Source organism: Drosophila miranda, chromosome 2 (assembly GCF_003369915.1).
Source record: "Drosophila miranda strain MSH22 chromosome 2, D.miranda_PacBio2.1, whole genome shotgun sequence".
Lineage (NCBI taxonomy): Eukaryota > Metazoa > Arthropoda > Insecta > Diptera > Drosophilidae > Drosophila > Drosophila miranda.
This window is the reverse complement of record NC_046675.1, coordinates 27,492,592-27,513,323: the sequence shown is the minus strand read 5'-3', so window position 1 is coordinate 27,513,323 and position 20,732 is coordinate 27,492,592. Positions and strand designations below refer to the sequence as shown.

At 33.6% G+C, this 20,732-nt stretch overlaps 1 protein-coding gene across 3 annotated transcripts; it reads right to left on the bottom strand.

The window, feature by feature from the left end:
* Nucleotides 1-1,671: 1,671 nt before the first annotated feature.
* Nucleotides 1,672-19,726, bottom strand: LOC108157273 (homeobox protein Nkx-2.1). Of its 3 annotated transcripts, XM_017289265.2 has the most exons (7): nt 19,433-19,724; nt 16,113-16,584; nt 14,755-14,966; nt 11,985-12,136; nt 10,654-10,749; nt 3,964-4,050; nt 1,675-2,389 (listed from the first exon to the last, which is right to left on the bottom strand). In XM_017289265.2, the coding sequence occupies exons 2-7, from the start codon at nt 16,535-16,537 to the stop codon at nt 1,958-1,960; spliced, it is 1,404 nt and encodes a 467-aa protein (XP_017144754.1). In that variant the 5' UTR covers nt 16,538-16,584; nt 19,433-19,724; the 3' UTR covers nt 1,675-1,957. The 3 variants fall into 3 exon arrangements, with proteins under 3 accessions (XP_017144756.1, XP_017144754.1, XP_017144758.1); XM_017289267.2 differs by lacking the exon at nt 3,964-4,050 and having other exon boundaries at nt 1,672-2,389; nt 19,433-19,726; XM_017289269.2 differs by lacking the exon at nt 16,113-16,584 and having other exon boundaries at nt 1,677-2,389; nt 19,433-19,722.
* Nucleotides 19,727-20,732: the final 1,006 nt, after the last annotated feature.

Below are 20,732 nucleotides of genomic sequence, written 5' to 3'. Positions count from 1 at the left end.
AACGGGAGCACCTAAAAACGTAACGATTTGGCTGTCTGACGTCTTCTCCTTTTTTCAAATTAATTATTATACATAAAAAAATAATTCTTCTAATTGTCCTCTAATAGTAGTAGTACTTGTACTAGTAGTACGACTTAAAATTTCTAAGTTCTGGCATAGAAAAGGAATGTTTTGGGGCAAACAATGAAACTACTAAACAGTATATTACTGTTTTATAATAAGCACAAGACAAATTACCAAGCCGAAATACCACTATAGCGACAGCGATTTATTTAAACAATTTCTATTTTTTTCTGCAAATCATACATTTGTTTCACCCGATGCAAATTGGCGCCAAAATCGTTGATTTTGAAGCAAGAAATTTGTATGTATCGCTTTCGCATTACAAAAATTGGGTTTATATAAGCTAGATTGGCCGTTTGACCTCCTTTGCTGATATAAATATGTACGATTTTTGTCAGAATTGTGTTAGCATACCCTTTTTATACCCGATACTCTAAGTATCATACTGACTAAGTATCGGGTATAAATGTAGAGTTGCGGTCTCCGCAGCAACTCACAACGTTCCCCCTCGTTATTAATGGTCCCATGAGAAGAATATTGCGGATCCTTCTATTACGAAAACGACACTCAGAAAAAGCAGCCGCTGCTTCGAAGGAAAAACATCTGAAATTGATTCCGGACATATTCTCAGATGATTGCATGCATACTTTGAGGAGTTTATGTTAGGATCATACCAAGGATCAAAAACTGGCATTTTTTTGTAACTATCTTTTGTACACTTTAATTGCGCCTTATGTTGAATCGGGTCGATCATTAACCCACGACTATTTTTCGCACTTTCACAGCATATAGTTCATCCTGATGGCAACAAATCGATTTTAAAATCACACGATTATAGTATTCATTGGTATTGAATATTATACTATTCTAAGATCTCTCGACTTAGCACTACCGAAGCTCAGTGGAAATTGTTTCAAGGTTGCATGAGCCAATTCCCCTTTCTACTCATAGTTTACAATGTAATAAATAAAATGTAACTACGTGATCACATTTTCGATACAAACTAATTAAAAACTGTAAAGAAAATATGCAGAAAATATTATTATATTCCAGAATTTAAAATCACAGAAAAGGATCAGTGGGGTATCTTTACGAGTGCGAGTTTTACTGTGTGTGACGAGCGGCAGAGGGAGAGAGAGAAAACTTACCTTTAACTAACAAATCTAAGTGGGGAAGAGAGAGAGAAAGTCAGCCGCACCCGAACTTTCATTCCTAAGTCCCGAAATTAATCAATTAGATGAGTTGATTATTTATAAATCTATTATGAAATCGCAGGAGTCTGCACACACTATCTGGTTCCTATAGCTTTAATACCCCGATATTTTAAGCAAAATATTGCTAGTAGTGATAGTGCATGCCATAATTTTAAACTATCTGCCTGATTGCAGTTTCCGTTTAGTCTCTGGCTTAAATACCAATAATTTAGTTACAACAGTGATATTAGAAGAATGCATATAACATGCATTCCATTTCTAAATTTCATAGTGGTACCGCTAGATTTGATTGATTGACGATGGACAGCATTCGAAGATGTTAATTCAATTTGTGGATTGCAAAAAAAAGGTACATTTTAAAAATCTTTTTAAATTATACAATTAGTAAAAATAAATTGCTCATTTTTGTTGGTTTATTGTATACATTGGCCTATTTATTTACACTTATTTTAAGCCATTATGTTATTGAGATTTTTGGAGACATTATATTAAAATATTTTTACTATTGCTGTTACAGTTAGGTATAATTTAAACATATGTATATTTCATTTCATGAAATTGATATCCAATATAACACTTTCAACTTCATGTCTAAACATTTTTTCATTATTTCATACATACATACAGTATAACCGAATGAAATACACTACCGAAAGAATCGAATACTTATGTATAAAGATTTACCATGCTCTACCTTGTAATGGCAAGTATCCTCCACACTGCTGCTGATGACCATTCGAAATAAAATTATTTTGGTTTCTATATGCCATAGCTAAACTATTTGACATGAGAGTATTATTGCAGGGCTGCTGTAACATAGCAACATTGGAACCTCCAACAGTTCCGTAACTTGCAAGTAGAGATGAAGAAGTATCAGGTGAGTGTGAATTAGGTGCATCTCCTGATATAAGATTGAGGCCACTCGTTACATTGGAAGATACTGCTACTGCTCCACTATTGGCATTTCCGCTATTACTAGCACTGCTATTATTGCCCGAAGGTGTCGAGCTATTACCATGTGTTTGTGACTGAGTTGTATTGTTACTTCCGGAACACGGTTTTCCATCCTTAACTAAGACTGGAACCGCAACCCGTCTTGGTGAACTTGCTGACTAAAAGAATAAATAAATATAAAAGCAGATTAGTCAAATTAACAGAATATGCAGGTCATTAATCTTATTCAAATTTCTCAATATATCTATAATATTTAATAATGATTAATAATGTAACTGTATGTAATGTATAATGTAATGTAATGTACGTATAATGTAAATGTATAAATATCGCAGTAAATTCTACGATTCTTATTTAAATTAAGAGTTTTCTACTTAACAAGTCTCATAAATAAAATTCAAGTTCACGCTGAGACAGTTTTTATTAATCTTATTCATTATATTCCCGCTATAATAGTTTAAAACATACTAGTTGATCAGCATTTGCATGGCACACACAAAATCCGATCCAATTACATTTAGATATAATATCTCATGCAGATGATCATTAAATTTAAACTTTGTGTGTCGGCTTTTGATAGAGAACTGTCACTTAGAAGGTGCTCAAAATCGTTAAGGAATTGATTGTAAAACGAATCCAATCCAAAGCAAAACTGCCTCGATACTCATTTCCTATAGATAATTCATTCGAACATACTGCAGTATGAAAGCTTTACTATGGTCTGCTTTTTGTTTAAATTTTGTGATTTAGAATATGTACATTTAAAGTTTTTGCTACCTATTTATTATTCTATGATTACTTTTTGTGTATAAGCTAGCCATTGTTTAAAAATACTACCTTTACTGTTTTTATTGATTCATAATTAGTTTATGAGCCCCTAGATTATTTACGATTCTGCATTAGACGTCTAACGATATACATAAAAATGTGGATGCTAAAAGATTTTGCTATTCAAGGTGCTGAAGGAGGTCCGGAAAAAATTTTAGATAAATTTGATATAGTGTGATGATACGCGAAGAATTGTTGCTCTAGTTGGTATAGTTTCTAAATCTGCTCGTTAACTTGGACAGTCGGTAGTATCAAATCGGTTGTTAATGTGGATTAAGTGTATGTAGCAGTTACGGGGTTGGAAACGCTTTCTTTTGCTGTTTGTCTTTTTTTCCTCCATTACCTTATAAAAGCCGGTATTTTTGTTAACTAAGATTATCACGAGTGGTATCACCACAATTGTTAGCACTGCCATGGTTTCAGTACTTTCCACATCAACGAACATCCGTTTTTTAGTAAATGGGACTATTGGCGGATGATGCGACAAATTTTTAAAACAAAATGTCCGGCGTTTGATAACATTTTGTGATATAGTACTAGTATGTTCCTTTTGTTACTCTATCTCTGGATAGACTCCGTGGTTGATCTTTTGATTTTAGTCACGAATACAGGCATAGACTTATACATATGTATGTATACTCATACTACATATTGAAACAATTTACATAAGCGGATACAAAACCATTTGAAATTACAGCCAGTAAGTATAGTAACGAATGGGAGATTAAGTCTGACTATGGTTGTCATGCGGGATTATACCAGAAAAATGTAGTCTTGGCTCGGAGTTAAAATCACCAGAAAATAAAGTCTTTCTGTATAGGTAAAATACTCTATTTTTGTATTCTGTACTCGGAAAATTCGAACTGTATAAACGTAACAGTATTATCAAAATATGATCATTTACCTGATTGTGTTGGTTTTGTTCCGCCATTGCCTTTTCTTTCGCTTGCCTTTTACATTTATACCTGTGGTTCTGGAACCAAATTTTTACCTAGAATAGCAATAGTAATACGCCCATTAGTCAATAACTTTAATGCATATAAAAACAAGGAAATTTGATTAGCACTCCAATAGGATTGACACTTATTGCTGATATTACAATGGAAAATTGATATAAAGATTGTAGTTTCTACACTTTTGCCGATGGTATTACAAATAATCAAATAAATAACAAACGGACCTCATAAAGTACATACTTATTTCTCATCTGAAATACAAACCAGACTATGCAATTTATTCTTTTAGTTTGAAAGCTATCTCAGTCAAGTTGCAGCAGTGGCGTAAAATCGGTAAAAAAAAAGTTTGTAAAAAATTATTATTACGTCGCTTCTGTGATAATATTTAGTCCATCTGTCTACCGGCTTCGTGAAATAATTGTAATCAGGGCTTCCCTGACTGATATTAGTCAACAAATTCTTTAAATTGTAGCCAGTGGTACCAAAACATTGTTTTATCGCATATATGTACATACGCGTGGCCGTTCTTTTACCTTTCTTCCTTTCGTTTCTACAGCTACATCTAGCTGTTTTCTCGCGCTCTATCTCTTTATCTATCGCTCGAATTCGGCGTTGGAGCAACCCGCTCTTCTTTTAACGCTTTCTTTAAGGCACCCGTTTGCATGGGCATGGGGAATTAAGTCCGCCTGCCCTTAATGAGTGAACTTAGAACTGATCGGGAACGTTGTGAGTCGCAGCTACGGCCGCGACTCTATAATTTTACCCGATACTCAGTCAGTATGGTAGCCCTCCGCCAGAGGGCGAAAGAGAGAAGGAAAGAGCGGAATGAGTAGGTGCGTGGAAGGAGTTGTGTAGCCACTGCAATTTCATTTGGTCCTGGTCTGGCTTGATTATTGATTTAATCTGATCCGGATTCAGCAATCTACTAGATATGCTCAATATCTAGATTCTGTTTTTTGTTTTTTCGTGTCTTTAAAAGTGTACGTGCCACAGATTTTCGTCTTTGTGCGTGCGGAAAGGGCGTGGGTTTCAGTGTGATTTCCCAGTAGTCGGCATACACAATTTGGTTGCTCTATCTCATATAGTCTGTGAGAGCTAGGCGTCAAGCAACACGGACAGACAGTTATGGCTATATCGACTCGGCTATTAATGCTTATCAAGAATATATGTACATATATACTTTATTAGGTCGAAAAGGCTTCCTTCTGGACGCTACACACATCCACCATTCCACCACAAACCTAATATACCCCTATACTCATTTTGAATATACGGTATAATAATGGTCGTAAATATTTCACTACACTTCACTAGTGTCATTGTAGCACCGACTTAACAGCACTGTGCACAAACAGTAAAATTGTATGTTTTGTGGGTACCGAACCGTATTTAACGGTAAAATGCGGCATTAGGAGGTTTCGTCAATCGAGTCCACTTTAGCCGTTTATCCATAAGTTTTTATGTCTTAAACGATGTCTTAAACGACGCTTATTTAATGAACATATAAAATAACAATAACAGCCGCGTTTATAAGCCGTTTATAAGCCTTATCGAAAAAGCAGCCACTGTGAGGGAGATATGTAAATACATGATCAGCAAAGAAGCGGCAGAATTATAATTGATCTAGATTTGGTGCTGAAATGCTGAATATCGTTTTGGTACACTTAATAATAGCTCATCGCAATAATTGAAAACATGAACGCAACTTAACTTAACTACTGAACGCAGCAATTATGAAAGAAAGTTGCCCATCAATTAAGAATAATACATACTACCTTGGCCATGGCACCAAAAGAGGAGGCAAAATACGACTACACCTAATTCTGTTTTACAAGGTAGATTGGTCCCTGAGAAAACAGTGTAAAACGAGGTGGAACGTTGTGAGTTTCTGCGGACACCGCAACTCTACAGTTATACCCGATACTAAGTCAGTATGGCTCTCCTGCGGCAGACGCCGCTAATATTAAACGACACGACAAGGAGTGCGTGCGAGAGAGAAAGAAAATCAGTCTGAGCGTGACGTCGGGGGCTGCGTAGCCACTGCAAATTGATTTGTTCCTTTTGGCTACAAAAATGATCCGATCTGATCCAGATTCAGCAATCTGATAGATATGGTCATTATCTATGATTCTGCGTTTTTAGTTTTCTCGGATGTGCAATATTGTGGATGCAACAGATTTTCGTTCTTTGTGGGGGCGGAAGGGGGTGGGGCGAAATTCTGAGATATACGTTTTATAGTGAGATCTAACAGAAGTGCGGATACCAAATTTGGTTACTCTAGCCTTAATAGTCTCTGAGATTTGTGGATGCCCCAGATTTTCGTCCTTTGCGTGGGCGGAAGGGGGTGTGGCGAAATTTGGACACGAAACGGTCAAGGTCCGATATCACAGGAGTGTGGATACCAAATTTGGTTGCTCTGGCTCTTATAGGTTCTGAGATCCTTGAACTGATATTTTGCAATTGGCAAAACCGACCATGAAACCTGTGTGTTAGAGAGAGACAGAGCGAGAAAGAATGAAATTGTTTTCTTGATTCTGGCTATAATAATTATACGATCTGGTTCAGATTTTGCACTCTAGAAGATATAGTCATCTTCTACGATTCTGCGTTTTTAGTTTTATACTATCTTTAAAAATGTAGATGCCACAGATTTTCGTCCTTTGTGGGGGCGGAAGTGGGCGGGGCGAAGTTTTGAAATATTTTTGTAGCAGTGACATATCACAGAAGTCTGGATCCAAAACATCGTTGCTCTAGCTCTTATAGTCTTTGAGCACTAGGCGCTGAAGGGGACGGACGGACGGACGGACAGACGGACAGACAGACAGGGCTCAATCGACTCGGCTATTGATGCTGATCAAGAATATATATACTTTATGGGGTCGGAAACGATTCCTTCTGGACGTTACACACATCCACTTTTACCACAAATCTAATATACCCCAATACTCATTTTGAGTATCGGGTATAAAAACCGAGAAAAAATAGGTGATTGGTTCCTTATACATATCTAAAACTTTGGAAAACAAATTTGCGTATAAAAAATGTATTTACCAAACACGTCTGATTGCATTGATAGTTCACAAAAAGGGAATTTCCTAAATTTTGTATATCTACAATTGCTCTGACCAGTAATTTTCTTGTATGTATGTATGTACATATGAATACACAAAAACAAGGAAAGAGAAACAAACATGTGCATAATCTCTTTATACTCTTTCTTGTTTTCGTTTGGTTTCTAGCTGTTTGTGAGCTGTGTGTGATTTTATCTTTTTGTGCTGTGTTATTTTGAACCGTGCCAAATAGAATAAAATCGTATAAAAAAGTTTAAAATTTTTGATTTTTAAGCCGTGTTATTTCAATATGCCACAACAAAGGGAATTGGACAAACCATACCGTGTGTAAGTGCACCTTGCTACAAATACCCTTATTACCAACCCTCCGCTCTGACAGCCTTTACCTATCAATTCGTTGGTTGATAACACTTTTAGTTTCGATCAAAATTGTTTAAAAGTTGTCTGTCCATGAATTGTGATTATTAGGTAATTAAACCACACTTTTGGATCAAAGCATACAAAATACATACATATAGAAAATGTAAAAAAAGACCAGCCGAAACGATCGGAGTAGCCATTCTATAAGACCAATATTCATTTTCTTTCTATAAATTTATTTATTTCTATGAAAATATAAAATTGGAATAGGGGGCTCGACTCGTACTATAATAGAACTAGAGCAAAGATAGAAGAAAGAGGGACTTTTAATGCGCTCTCTTTAAGTACACACATGTATGTATGTATGTATGTACATGCTAAACATGACAATTCACCGCTTACTTCTAGCTGCTCCTGTGTGTATGTGTGAGAGGGAGAGTGTGAGCTAAGCAGAGGAGACAACCTCGGGAAATTGTTTTCTACATTCTTGCTATAATAATGATCGCAACTAGATAATTGTTTCTGATACATACATATATGTATGTGTGTACATATGTTATAGTTTAGGGTTGCTTCTATCTTTCTGTCTTATCTAATACTGTTACATTTGAGTGCCGCTCATGAAATTTGTGTACAAGTCTTCAGTCTTCTTTTAGAACGCAATTGGCATATATATCGGTTTGTATGTCACTATATAATTTCCCTGCAATGATCAAAGCAAAAAATGCATGTTTCTCAGCTATCTGATCGGTCGAATAAAAAGCGAAACCCAAAGAAACTACAATTTATAGTTTTTTTTTCCTCATCGCCTAGAATTAGAACTTCCTAACTCTGGAATGAGATTCAAAATCTCTTTAATTTCTTGATTTATAATAAGAACCCTATTTCATTTATCTTAAATATAATATAATAAGATTATCCACTACCGTCTGATTCTTCCAATAAGCATGAGACATAGCAAATTTGTGATCAACCGAGTACAATAACGCCCAAGTTATTGATATAGAGCCGTTGAGGAACGCAGGCACTAACTAATATTTACATCAGTGAACAAATATAAGGGCGTGATAACAACAATGTCCACCACTTAACACATAATTGTCATTAGGTTAAGCAATTACTTTTGCGGTCCGCACAATAGGTTTAGGATGCGACGTGTTATAACAATAAAAACATTTGAATTGTATTGTCACCCTTCAGTTGAGTTTTTTGAAAATTTTCTACAATGCCTACCCACATAAAGATGGATGCTGATTACCTTTGAATAAAGCAGATCCAGAGCAAATAAAATTGTATGTGCTCTCAACAGTGGCTGTTTTTGAAAGATAAAAGTGCATTAAGGAACAATGAGGAAATAATACATTTTAAACTCACCCTTAAAGTGTATTGAAAGTGGTCATTGTTTGATCATGTTCTTTACAATTAAAGGGCATGGCCATTGTGTTTATAAAAAGGTAGTAAAGCATCTAAATTATTAAACTATACGTCGTACATATGTATGTGTATACATATGTACGCATACCTAAGCAGAAAATCCTGAACATTTTTGTATACCTACAATTTGATGTGCATTCGCCCATTAACATAAGTAAATATGTATTTGTGCATGTAGCATTCATTAAAAACAATAGGTTATAATGTAAGATTCTCATCTAAGTAAGAACGGCATCGTCAAGAATTACGAATATAAGTAATATACGGTGCTTAAACAATATTTCATCTTTGCACTTTTACTTATATTTTGCGAATATTATTATTGATAAATAAAAAGAGATCAGTCGATCTAGCAATGCCCGTTTGTCTAAATACCTGGATTACGCATTCTATCGGCGAAGAACAACAAAATTTGTTTCCGTTTCTATTACATACTCTAGATTTTTTTGCAATTGTCCCCCCCCCCCCATGGTGGGGGATAACTTTAACATAAATTGGACTACTATGAATGAAGCAGCGTAAAAATTTATTGTTTTAAATTTATTGTACATTATTCTTTGATTACATTCAACAGCCAAAAAAAATATATTTATGTATATATATACATATAGTACATATGGATATAAACCAGCAAGAATTGATCTTTTTATTTACTTCTAATTTTGTATGACTGAGTTCTTGTTAAAATCATAGTGAATATGAAAGTTGGATTTCTTTGACCTGTGATCATTATTTTCGAGCTATATTAATAATAAAAACTTATAGAATTTTGATAAACACTTTTGGTTGTTCGAACTCTTTAAGTTTGTGAGAACTGGGCGTCAAGAAAGACAGACGGAAAAACGGACAGACAGACATGGCTATATCGGAGGTCGGAAACACTTCCTTCTGGGCATTACACACATCCACTTTCCCCTTAAATCTTATATACCCCCATACTCATATTGTGTATTCTCTTATTCTCATATTCTCTTAAAAATAGCACTCAGAGTTGAACAATTAAAAATTGAAGAGAGCTGAGAAAAGATATATACATACATACATATGTACATATTCTCACTAATTGAGTCAAGACAAACACATTAAATTAAACAAGGTTTAAGATTAAACAAAATTTGTTTTCAACCGATTGTACATATATTCCTATAAACATACACTCATTGGTATGTATGTACATACACATGCACATATACAGAGTAGTAAGATCCGGCCTATTTCAACGAATGATTTTTGAAACAAGATTCCACCAAATTTCGAGATAGCTTTAAAACTTCGTTCTTATAACAGCTGTGTACATATGTATATGATATAGTGTTTTGATCAGGCCGAAAATGGGTTTTTATTTATTCAAATAGTTTCACATAGCTCACGAGAATTGGGTTAAATTCTGACTATTTATGGTATAGTTTTGGTTTCGGAGGGGGTAATGTTCGCGGCCTGTTTGAAAGATCCCGACGTAACATTAGGTTAACTTGGTTCAACTTGTTGCTTTTCGTATTTGTACTGATGCATAGAATGAAAGCAACATACAACATAGTATGTAAGAGCCGCGCTAATGGGAAATGTTTTCGGCTGTTTCTTCTGATCAAATATGTAGGAATCCATTATTAAATTTTATATACCTATTTATGTGTGTAAGTAAGTCACTTGATATTTTCGTTACCAAAACGCATTAAATAAAACAAGACCCCGAGTATTCTAATGATGCATGAATATTTGGTTATACAGTAGAAAACACCCAACAAGATACCAAAAAAAAATTTATCAGCTTACCTGTGTTGGTGTTAAGTGAATAAGACTGGCCAAGTGTTCTCGTTCTGGTGCAGATAGATAGCGCTGCTGTTTGAATCTTCTTTCAAGTTCATAGACCTATAATATATGTACAAACAATAGAAATAAATACATACATATTTTTTGTGTATTATACATATATGTATGTATATCGTCGATACCTTAAATAAAAATAAAAGTTCGTTTGAGAAGATACAGAGAAAAGTGATGCGCTGCCATGATTTTGAATGGAACTGGACCTTGAAAATCCCCCATTAATACCCTGGCTACTTTATTGACCCGTTTATTCTTTCTTTTATGTTGTTTTTGCTGATGTTGTTGTAGATTGGTTGCCAAGTAAAATCCATTTCGAATATTGTGAATGTTATAATGAAAAACGAATTTTATATTTACCGTACACTTGAAGTCTTGAAGTCTTAAATAAATACAAATATTTTTATGAGTTTATGTTTACTTTGTGCAAATGCCTGTTTGCTCATGCCGTACGTTACTTACTACCGTTGGATATACATACATACATACGTATGTATGTATGGATATATTCACATACATATATAAATGTATGTAAGTGTTCCTACGCAACATAGTCCATGCAAGCATCCCCGTACGTTTACATATGAACATCCTTACATTTAAACAAAAAGAGACTAATGGAAAATGACACAATTTTCTTAGAGCTAAGAGTTTCTAATAAACTGTCCTCTATATTTATTGCTAATCATTCATCAAAATTCTTAATCGGGCAATCGGAAAAAGTTAAAAAAAATATATACCAATTGTTCGACATCTTAAACTGATACTTGCAATTTTGGGTAAAATTGTTATCTTTTTGCCTTGGGAAGCTTAAAAAACAAATCAGAAACTACCGATTTTTTCTATTAGTTATTGGAAAAATGAAGAAATAAAACCAACTTTCGACCAAAAAACGTTCAATAAATAATTTATAATGTTTACTAATGGTACTATTAGTATTCAAAGTATTATTATGTTGGTACAAAAATGAAATGAAACCATTATGTACATATCTGCAATACTCAAAACCAGGCCTTTCCTTCAATCTTTTAAAACTGAATCAGTCTATTATGAAACTACTAAAGGCACTATCGGAAATGTAATAAATCTTGAAAAACATTTATGTTGCATAGATCGACTTTGAGATGTCTCCCAATTGGCAGGAAGTGAGAAAGACATGCGGTGCAATGAACGGGCATTTGAACCAACAAACACTTCGTGCTGAGGATTATTCAAGTTAAATCATAGAACTACAGTGGCCATGGGAAAGATTATTTAGATTGTGATAACGTTGTACTAACCTGAGCTTGAGTAAATAATACTCTTCGTTTTCTCCTCTGCGCCAAAGGAAACTGCAGTGGTTTTGTATCACTAACACTGCATGCTGCTAATCCACTCATATTTCCCATGTGACTCATTGATCCACTGGCTGTCGTACTCATTAGACGGGATACTGAAAAAAAATTTAATTTTAATAGTATAACGCTTTGCATCTAGTCTAACTTCGGCTTGCTTCCATTTACAGATGTAAATATGTGAATTGAGTTATATTCTCTTCTCTCTTCTCTTTATTAATCGGCATAGCATACGGCAAAAATAAAAATAAAAAGCTCCCCAGTTGGTTTTATCGTTTTAGAATGCCTATCTATACACTTGTCTCTGTGTTTTTCCGAATTCAGATATTTTGGTTAGTAAAGCAAAGCTAACACCTAACTTTTTTCAGTTATGGGAGACGTCAGTATATGGAAGAGGAGCAAAAATTTTGTGTTTGAAATGCGTTTTTTGATTAAACTAAATAGATAGGTATTTATATATTTATTAAAAAAAAAAAAAAAATTTAAAGCATGTAAATGCACCTGCTTGTGAGATTAATTCAATTTCTATTCTGCTAGATTTGATCATAACAATCGGGAATATAAATCCACATTCAAATGTATATGTATGTAGGAATGTATTGATTTCTAGCCAACCGATCTATCTCTGTAAGAACCATCCTCTATACCAAAAACCCTTCTATTGAGGTCCTTCGATAGATTCATACTACGAATGGTTAAGAAATATAGCACATAGTACATACATATGTACATATACAAGAGTATTTAAAAAAATGAAAAAACGAAGACTCAAACAAGTATGGATTAATGTACAGTATACATTGTACATACATATTTACATACATAAACGAATTATACGAATTATCGCGAAGCTGCAAATAATTGAATTCTTGCTTGAGATTTTGTATTAACTCGATACGATACGTTAAGGGAGATACTTCGATCGAAATGATTTGAAACGTAAGGACCACATCATATATCATATCAACTATATGTTAATAAATGGGTTTTGTTGACGAAATTTTGCCTGCGGGTTTGCCTGTTATGCCAGCTGTACTGGAATGTTGACAATTATAATTTGAACAATTGCCCTAAATCTTAAACGACAAATTCAAAGTGTCAGACGGTATAGAGCAGGCCCAAATGATGAGTATGTATATTTGCAAAGCTTGGAAAAACTACATATATATTTGGACCATCTTTCTGTGTCGATAAAACTCCAATTAGAATAGGCTGAGCAGATTCCTACCAATATTCGATCATGCACATTCATGCAGGACCATATGCATATGTATATGTACAATTAATGTGCATTAGTGTATGTGTGCTGAACGCATATGCATACAGAAACATACACATGTACATACATACATAGATACATACATACAAGAAAAACATTCAAAAAATTGAAGGGCCGTAAATTGAAAAGTCCACAATCATCTTTCCATTTCTAAAATAAACAATGACAACCAAATAATTTAAAAATCAATTATTTTCACACATGCCCCTTCATACCTGAAATACATAGGGTAGTTGCTGGGTATTTTAGTTTACATTTTGTATGATCGTTGCAGGTTTTGCATTTGAACCGCACATTTGCGGTTCGTATCAACTTATGTAAGTTGAGTAAGTATTCAGAAATCATTATTCAGCATCGAAATAAAGGGACTATTTCCACAGATTGTAGCTATGTACATATTCAGACATATGTAGGATACCATAGGGTAAATCGTGGTCGAGCATTACGCACACCAGCATTAGTACTTAATTATTTTTGAATAAACATAGAATTAATAAGAATCTACATTGATTGCATGACTAAGCAGTTATGAATATCTCTAAGTGAAAAATAAATCCAAAAAAAATGTCAAGTACTTTCTGGGAACTTTTGTTGGTTTCTTTATTTTTCTTTGAAAGTATGTTTTGGGAACAGTTTTTTTTTAAATATGTACACATGTACATATATATGTACATACTCGTCCATATGCACGTTGGTATGTGCGTATATTGATATTTTTCTGAAATGCATAGTCACAAAGGAAAATTTTTTAAAGTTGCGGTGATTATCCCGATTGTTTCATTCTGTCAAATATAATTTGTTCACTAGAAACTTTCAACAACCAGAATACAGATAATCAGCTTAAATCTGTCACATGCAAGGTAAAGATAAAAATATTCGACATGAATTAAAATAATCTATCTAACATATGGGAATCATCTTCGATCCAATCCATCTTTGCGATATCCCTCGTATATCCTCTATTTTTCTATTTCAACGAAAATTTGCAGTCCTGTTGGTAACTAGACAGATCATTCGACGGAATTTACCGGATCTAATTTCTATATCATGTGTACCATATGGTGAAAATAATTTTATAGTTTGTACGAAAAAACTTTTTTGGTCATAATCCAATAATCCAAGAATACTCCAACCAAACAATTTCACATAACTTACGAAGTTATACGCAAGTTAGATGCATAATGCATCTAACATAATAACCAAATACATACATATGTATATGTATGTAAATTCAAACATATGTACATAGATGCGTAATAGCTTATAAGTACGTAACATATATTTGGATTAATTGGTATATCAATACCGTCGCGACAAAGTTAGCTTCTTTATTGGTTATGGGATAAATTTGATACTTGTAATCACATATCAGATGCCAATAAAAGGTTGTGCTATATAAACATATATGTCTGTATACATAAATCATTTTATACTTACTTGCAAATCTTGGATCATTGGCCGTTGAACCGTACCATGATGCAGAGCTTCTCATGTCTGTGTAGTGGCCGGCTAGAGATAAATTATCTGTTGGTCCGCAATAGCTTTGCACTCCCGGACTATGATATAAGGATCCCATAGCGTATGGATTAGCCATAGTTGAAGCACTTAATGTTCCGGGGGAATTTATGCTACTACCACTTGAATTGGATCTATAAAGAAATATTCATATGAAATTAATGACTACTTATGCCTTCAATTGACTGATTTTAATTTTTGATTTGATATATATAACATTGTGTAGAATTTACTGTTACTGTAAAATAAGAACATATGCAGTCGACATTCCGATCACAAGATACGCGCTAACCAGGAACTAATACGTTTCTAAGCAACACATTTCTAATAACTCGAAAATCTGTAAATAGGAAGCTACCGAAGGGAATTTTTTGTTGCACCTCGGCAGAGTACAATAGATAAATTAATTTTTTATAGTTTTGTGATTCCCACGAGGAAACTTTTTATCCATGGCTGATGGAACTAGAGTAAAAGAACTAGAACTAAAAGAGTATATCGCATTAAAAGAAAATGTTTCCAATCCTACGTCTGGCCATGTTCTTTTGTAAGAGCAGCTGCATTTTGGAGACCATCAGCAACCAAACGTACTATGATATTTCCCTGCACAGCAAATACTTTCTATTCTGAGGAAAAAATTGCATGAAGGCAGGCAAAAAACTGAATGGCAGAGAAAATTGATAGATCGAATTCGCTTATCGACCGTAATCAATTAGTAGTACCCTTTCATATCAAGAAAAAATCAAAAAGCTACTAAGTATACCATCTTGTATACAGTATACAGTATACCACGCTTTTGATAACCGTCATTTCAGTTTCTATGAATGTAAGCTTAAGAGAGGGGTGTGCACAGCAAGAAACAAAGAGCTTCAAAATGAGACTTGATTGAAGCGAAATAGACGTGCAATAGACCTTTATATAGACCTGCCTTTATCGACTTTGCTTTTAATTCTAATATTATTTGTAAAACCATCTTCGACCCATAAATCATATATTTTTCATTATATACTTTAATGTATATTTTCAAATGTTCGGAATATCGACTTTGTCTTTTTTTTAAATTAAATTAAAATATTTTATATAAACTTTATGGATTCCGATAAATATTTCTTCTACTTATAAATTAAGATCATTGGAAATAATTTATATTAGAAGATGTTAAGTTTCTTAATTATTAGACTATCTTTTGTAAGGCTCATCTTTAACTTTATGCAAGTACACTAGTAAATTTAGTATACAATCTACCAAATGGTACCAATTTCAGATTAGCTTATTATATTTACCGAAACGGAGATGGGGGATTTCCGTTTAGTTCCAGTTTGCGATATGATTCCTCTATTGGACTTAAAATATCGGTGACACTAAATGGTGTTGAGTGGTTATTATTAAATAAAGAACTCTGATGCTGACTGTGCAGGCTCTGGAGGTGGTGAATATTTGAGATATTCTGATGGTGATGTGCAACCGCTACAGCGGCTGCTGTTGAAATCGGGTTCTGTGCCGATGTTTCGTTTGTATTTAATTTGTTAGGAGGCTCCAGTTGGTGATGCTGGGAAATGGCTAAAGGTATAAGTATGTCTTTTGGAGATAAACTCATAACCAAATCCGATTCATTTAATGCAGTTAAATTTGGCTCTCCATTAATAGATATTTCTCTATAGCATTTTTTTTCATTTATTGATATATCAATAAGGTTTGAGGCTGACATACGAACTTATTTATCACCAGCTTGCAAATCCACGTAATTTTATAACTCTAGAATTAGAATTTAAATTGTTATTATTTCCTTATAATTGTAATAGACATTTCTGATTACAGTATCTACAGTACGCGTACCTATTATTCTTATTTTAGCATTTTACGCTTTTAAATTCAGAATAAAACAGCTTATTTCATTTTCCCAAGCAAAATTTTAGCACAAAAATATTTTTTTAAATATTTGTCAAAGTTAACGAGTTTTTCATTGCATCCTTTCAGTTATAATAACTATTTATTGACATCGTAACCTTGTTATACTCTAATATGGGCTTTTCCGCGGTTCGTGAAAGTACTTTCGTACACTTTTGGCGTACAAAAAAGATAGAAAACAAGTTCTTATCTCTATGCTAAGTACAAAAGATGGGGTTGATCGAGATTTAGTTTTCATAATGATAGCAATAAACATGTGGTCGCGAACGTACGCGAAATAGAAGTCGACTTTGGCTTAACCTAGTAAAATGCAATAAATCTGCGAAACGGAATATTCTAAGGCGGGTAATTTTTTTAAAAGCCTATAAATGTAAGCTTATATCGGATGTTTACGCTATAAAAAATCTCAATTGGTTTTTTAAAATTGAATTAAGTACCAGTCATAAACGTACTATTTTTCCATATGTTTTTTACTTCACTTCACTTAAATCACTTCATATTTTCCTAACATATAACAAAAATAGTAAAAGAGAACATGACTATAAAAACACAAAATACCGAAAAAGTTCACTTTTGCATATTTAAATAGGTTTTCAGATCAAAGTTTAGTAAACTATATGCCAATTGGTTAAGTTAGCTTAGTTTTGATCAGTTTCGAAAATAATAACGGGACAAAAGTAAAGGGAAAAGAGTTTTTATTGACATTCAAGTTTTTGGGCTCGGTTGACATTTCCACGGAAATGCACTTTAATGACTTTTTGATTTTGAACCAATCTGGGCAATTGTGTCTTGCAAGGAAGCATCTTCAAACTCATAAAATATATATACATATGTACCTATGTATATAGTAGTATTAATCATAATGACAGGCTGAGTATAGCCATGGCCGTACGTCCATCTGAAAAATGAATGCTTTAATGAAAAATAGTCTCTTAGCTATCTGGCTTAAACTTCGCAATGTCTTTTATTAGGCTATAATTTATAATACTGTATTTTTCCAATTGGAACTATTTTGAGTGCATGAAGCCATAATATAAAGCTCAATATTGGTTCAAAGATACTTATACCAGAATCAAATTTTAATCGTTAAACGATTTTGTTAGTCAGAATGTTTAGATTGACCCAAAATGTTGAATAAAATATTCGTTGCTCAGACTAGACCGCTTTCGACTAATGAATAGGAGATAATAGGATCGGATGTACATATGTATGTACAGAGGCTCAGCTATCAAATTTACTTTACTGGAGGCGCTATCCATAATTATTTGGGCTTTGTATGTATTTAATCACTACTTTGCTAAGCTTATTGATAAATCATATTCATGATATAATTTTTGTATTTAGCTCGTGTATCATTTAATAAAAAAAAATGTATTCATACTTTGCTTTAAACGTAAAAAGAATTGAGTCATTATTGACCGAGATCTCCAGTCATACTTACATATGTACATACTATGAAAAGAAGTACATTCTATGTAAATCGGGTCAGGGATGCTTTAATCAGTGCGTTACAACTAATCTTGTACAAATGTCAATATGTCTTATGGTTTTCAAATCATTTTTTAACTATAATTAAAGCTATTTAATTATTCTAAATTGGTATGTGTATGGTATATATTGTTTACATTGTATATATCAACAATAAGAGTATACATTCTAGCTCGGGAACACTAAAATAACAATTCGCGTGTACAATTAACGTACTTTATCATTAATAAGCATTTTCTTATTAGGGTGGTATGTGGTATCCCTACTAAAAAAAGTATTTAAAAACGATGATACTATTATTATTGCAAAAACTGTGTAAAAAATTTAATTATTTCTTCTGTATCCGAGTAATGCTTTCTAAAATGTGAAACGGCGAAGATCAATTTAAGTTAAAATTAAAATTTTCTCTTTTGTATCAACTCCACAGGCATGCATATAAGGATATGCATGTGTATGTACATGTATGTATATATGTATGTATGATTGTTCACTGAAAACAAAGAGACGGCTTCCATCTCACGACACGCCCCAAAGGGTATTCAGATTGATTGCTTTCGAACGGGAACGGACTCTATGCAGGAATGGGTTTATCGGCCAACGAATTGTACAAAATAATAACCATTTATACAGTTTGATTAAAATGATGAAACTCAATATGGAACTTAATCAACACCGTTCAACAATAGATAAAATTACCATTCGAGCATGAGTTTCAGTTTTCCATAATTGTAAGGTTACAATTGAATAAAACATGTATTCAACGCATTTTTTTATAAAGAACATGTGATTTGTTAATTTGGTCTGAATAGTCGAATTGTAATTTCTTCTCCGAATACACATTTGAAATTCATTTGAATCGCAAATGTACACTTTAATATGTCGGATGTACATAGGTTCCAAAAATGTCCCATTAGTTTATGTATTTGGTTTATTTTTACTGTTGCAGAAACTACACTAGTAACAATTATTTACACTTTCAATTGCATAGCACGAGCCAAGAAACAATTTTCTACAACTTCCAGCTACCTATGCACATATGTATGTATGTATGATTACAAGCTTAACAGTCTCAATGTGGATACTTTGATTCAAAAAATCAAAGTCGCGTTTAATTAAATATAAATCTTTTGTAGTTGAAGACACTTGTACTTTGTAATTGGGTTCACAGTTTTCACGGATAAAATATAATTAAATGAATTGAACTCACTCAATTTTGTATATATACATATAGCAGAGTATATATCAGAATGTATTAAAGTGATAAACAGAGACTTGATGTTGAACTATTTTAGCTGGTGATTTTAAGCTTGATTTTGAAGATAAAATGTTTACTGCCAAATCACTTAGAATATGTTACACCTGATTTTTGTTTCTTCAGCACAATATAAGTATGTATGTAAATTTCAACACATATAAGCCCACGTCAGTGAATTTATTATGAATATCCACTCGACACGATTCCGTCAAATGAAATAAGAGGTCTGAACAGTACTGACGAGTACTCCTCAGATGGCTTCTGGATAGCCCTCGAATAAGTTTTTCCTATTAACGATGACTTTGTGCTGTGTTTGGTACTGGCTATACACTTCGTTGAACAAAACAAACATGAAATATTGCTTATTCATTTTTCTTTAGCCAGCCAATACCAGCTCGAGAAATATTGAGGGCTGGGCTGGAAGCAAATTCGCTGTGAGGTTACTGCTGCTCGTTGTAACAGCTCTACCTACTGCATCTGCCTTCGTTTCGCGTTACTCGTTTCGTTTCGCTCGCACCAACAATGGCATGTCAGTTTAAGTACACCAGAAAGAGATGGCTACTGCTCATATATCGTTAAATGTATGTACATATACATTTGAATGGTTATTCTGACAAAAGCAGTCCACCAATAGCAACAAAGACGTTGTTTCAACCCCAGTTGAGCCTATGGATTTTAAAATAGTTCAGGAATGCTGCAGATTTCCTTCTTCTCAAATTGCTGAATTTGCTGCTAACAATGGAACTTCTTGCTAAGCCGGTATTTTCACACAATATAACAATGCCGACCCGTACTCTTACTCTCAAGAAGCAGCCTCAAATTTTCGACGAGCTCTGCACCATTCACATATCTTAAATGAAAACAGTTTGATCTATTTATCCATTATCTAGATATTAATCAAAATTTTAATAAGCACTAGAGCATGCGAATGCAGTTTATAAAAAGTTTCAGTTTATCTATTAAGTTATACTTTTTAGTCCCAGAACAAACACGGTTTTAGCTAATAGTTGTGAATAATGAACGTACCGGAATGCATTAAACTAAAATATATTTTACACGCCATGATATTTGTTTAATCCCCAATAAAGTTCCGGATTTTCATAGTCGGGAGGTGTAAGCTATAATACATCTTTTGCTTACCTCGAAAATAGCGTAGGAGGCAGATCAGGAGGATGCGCTAGAAATTCAAATAAAGAATATAGTCGCGCCCAATCACAGACCTGAGCTTATCCATTCATCCATTTTCCTAATC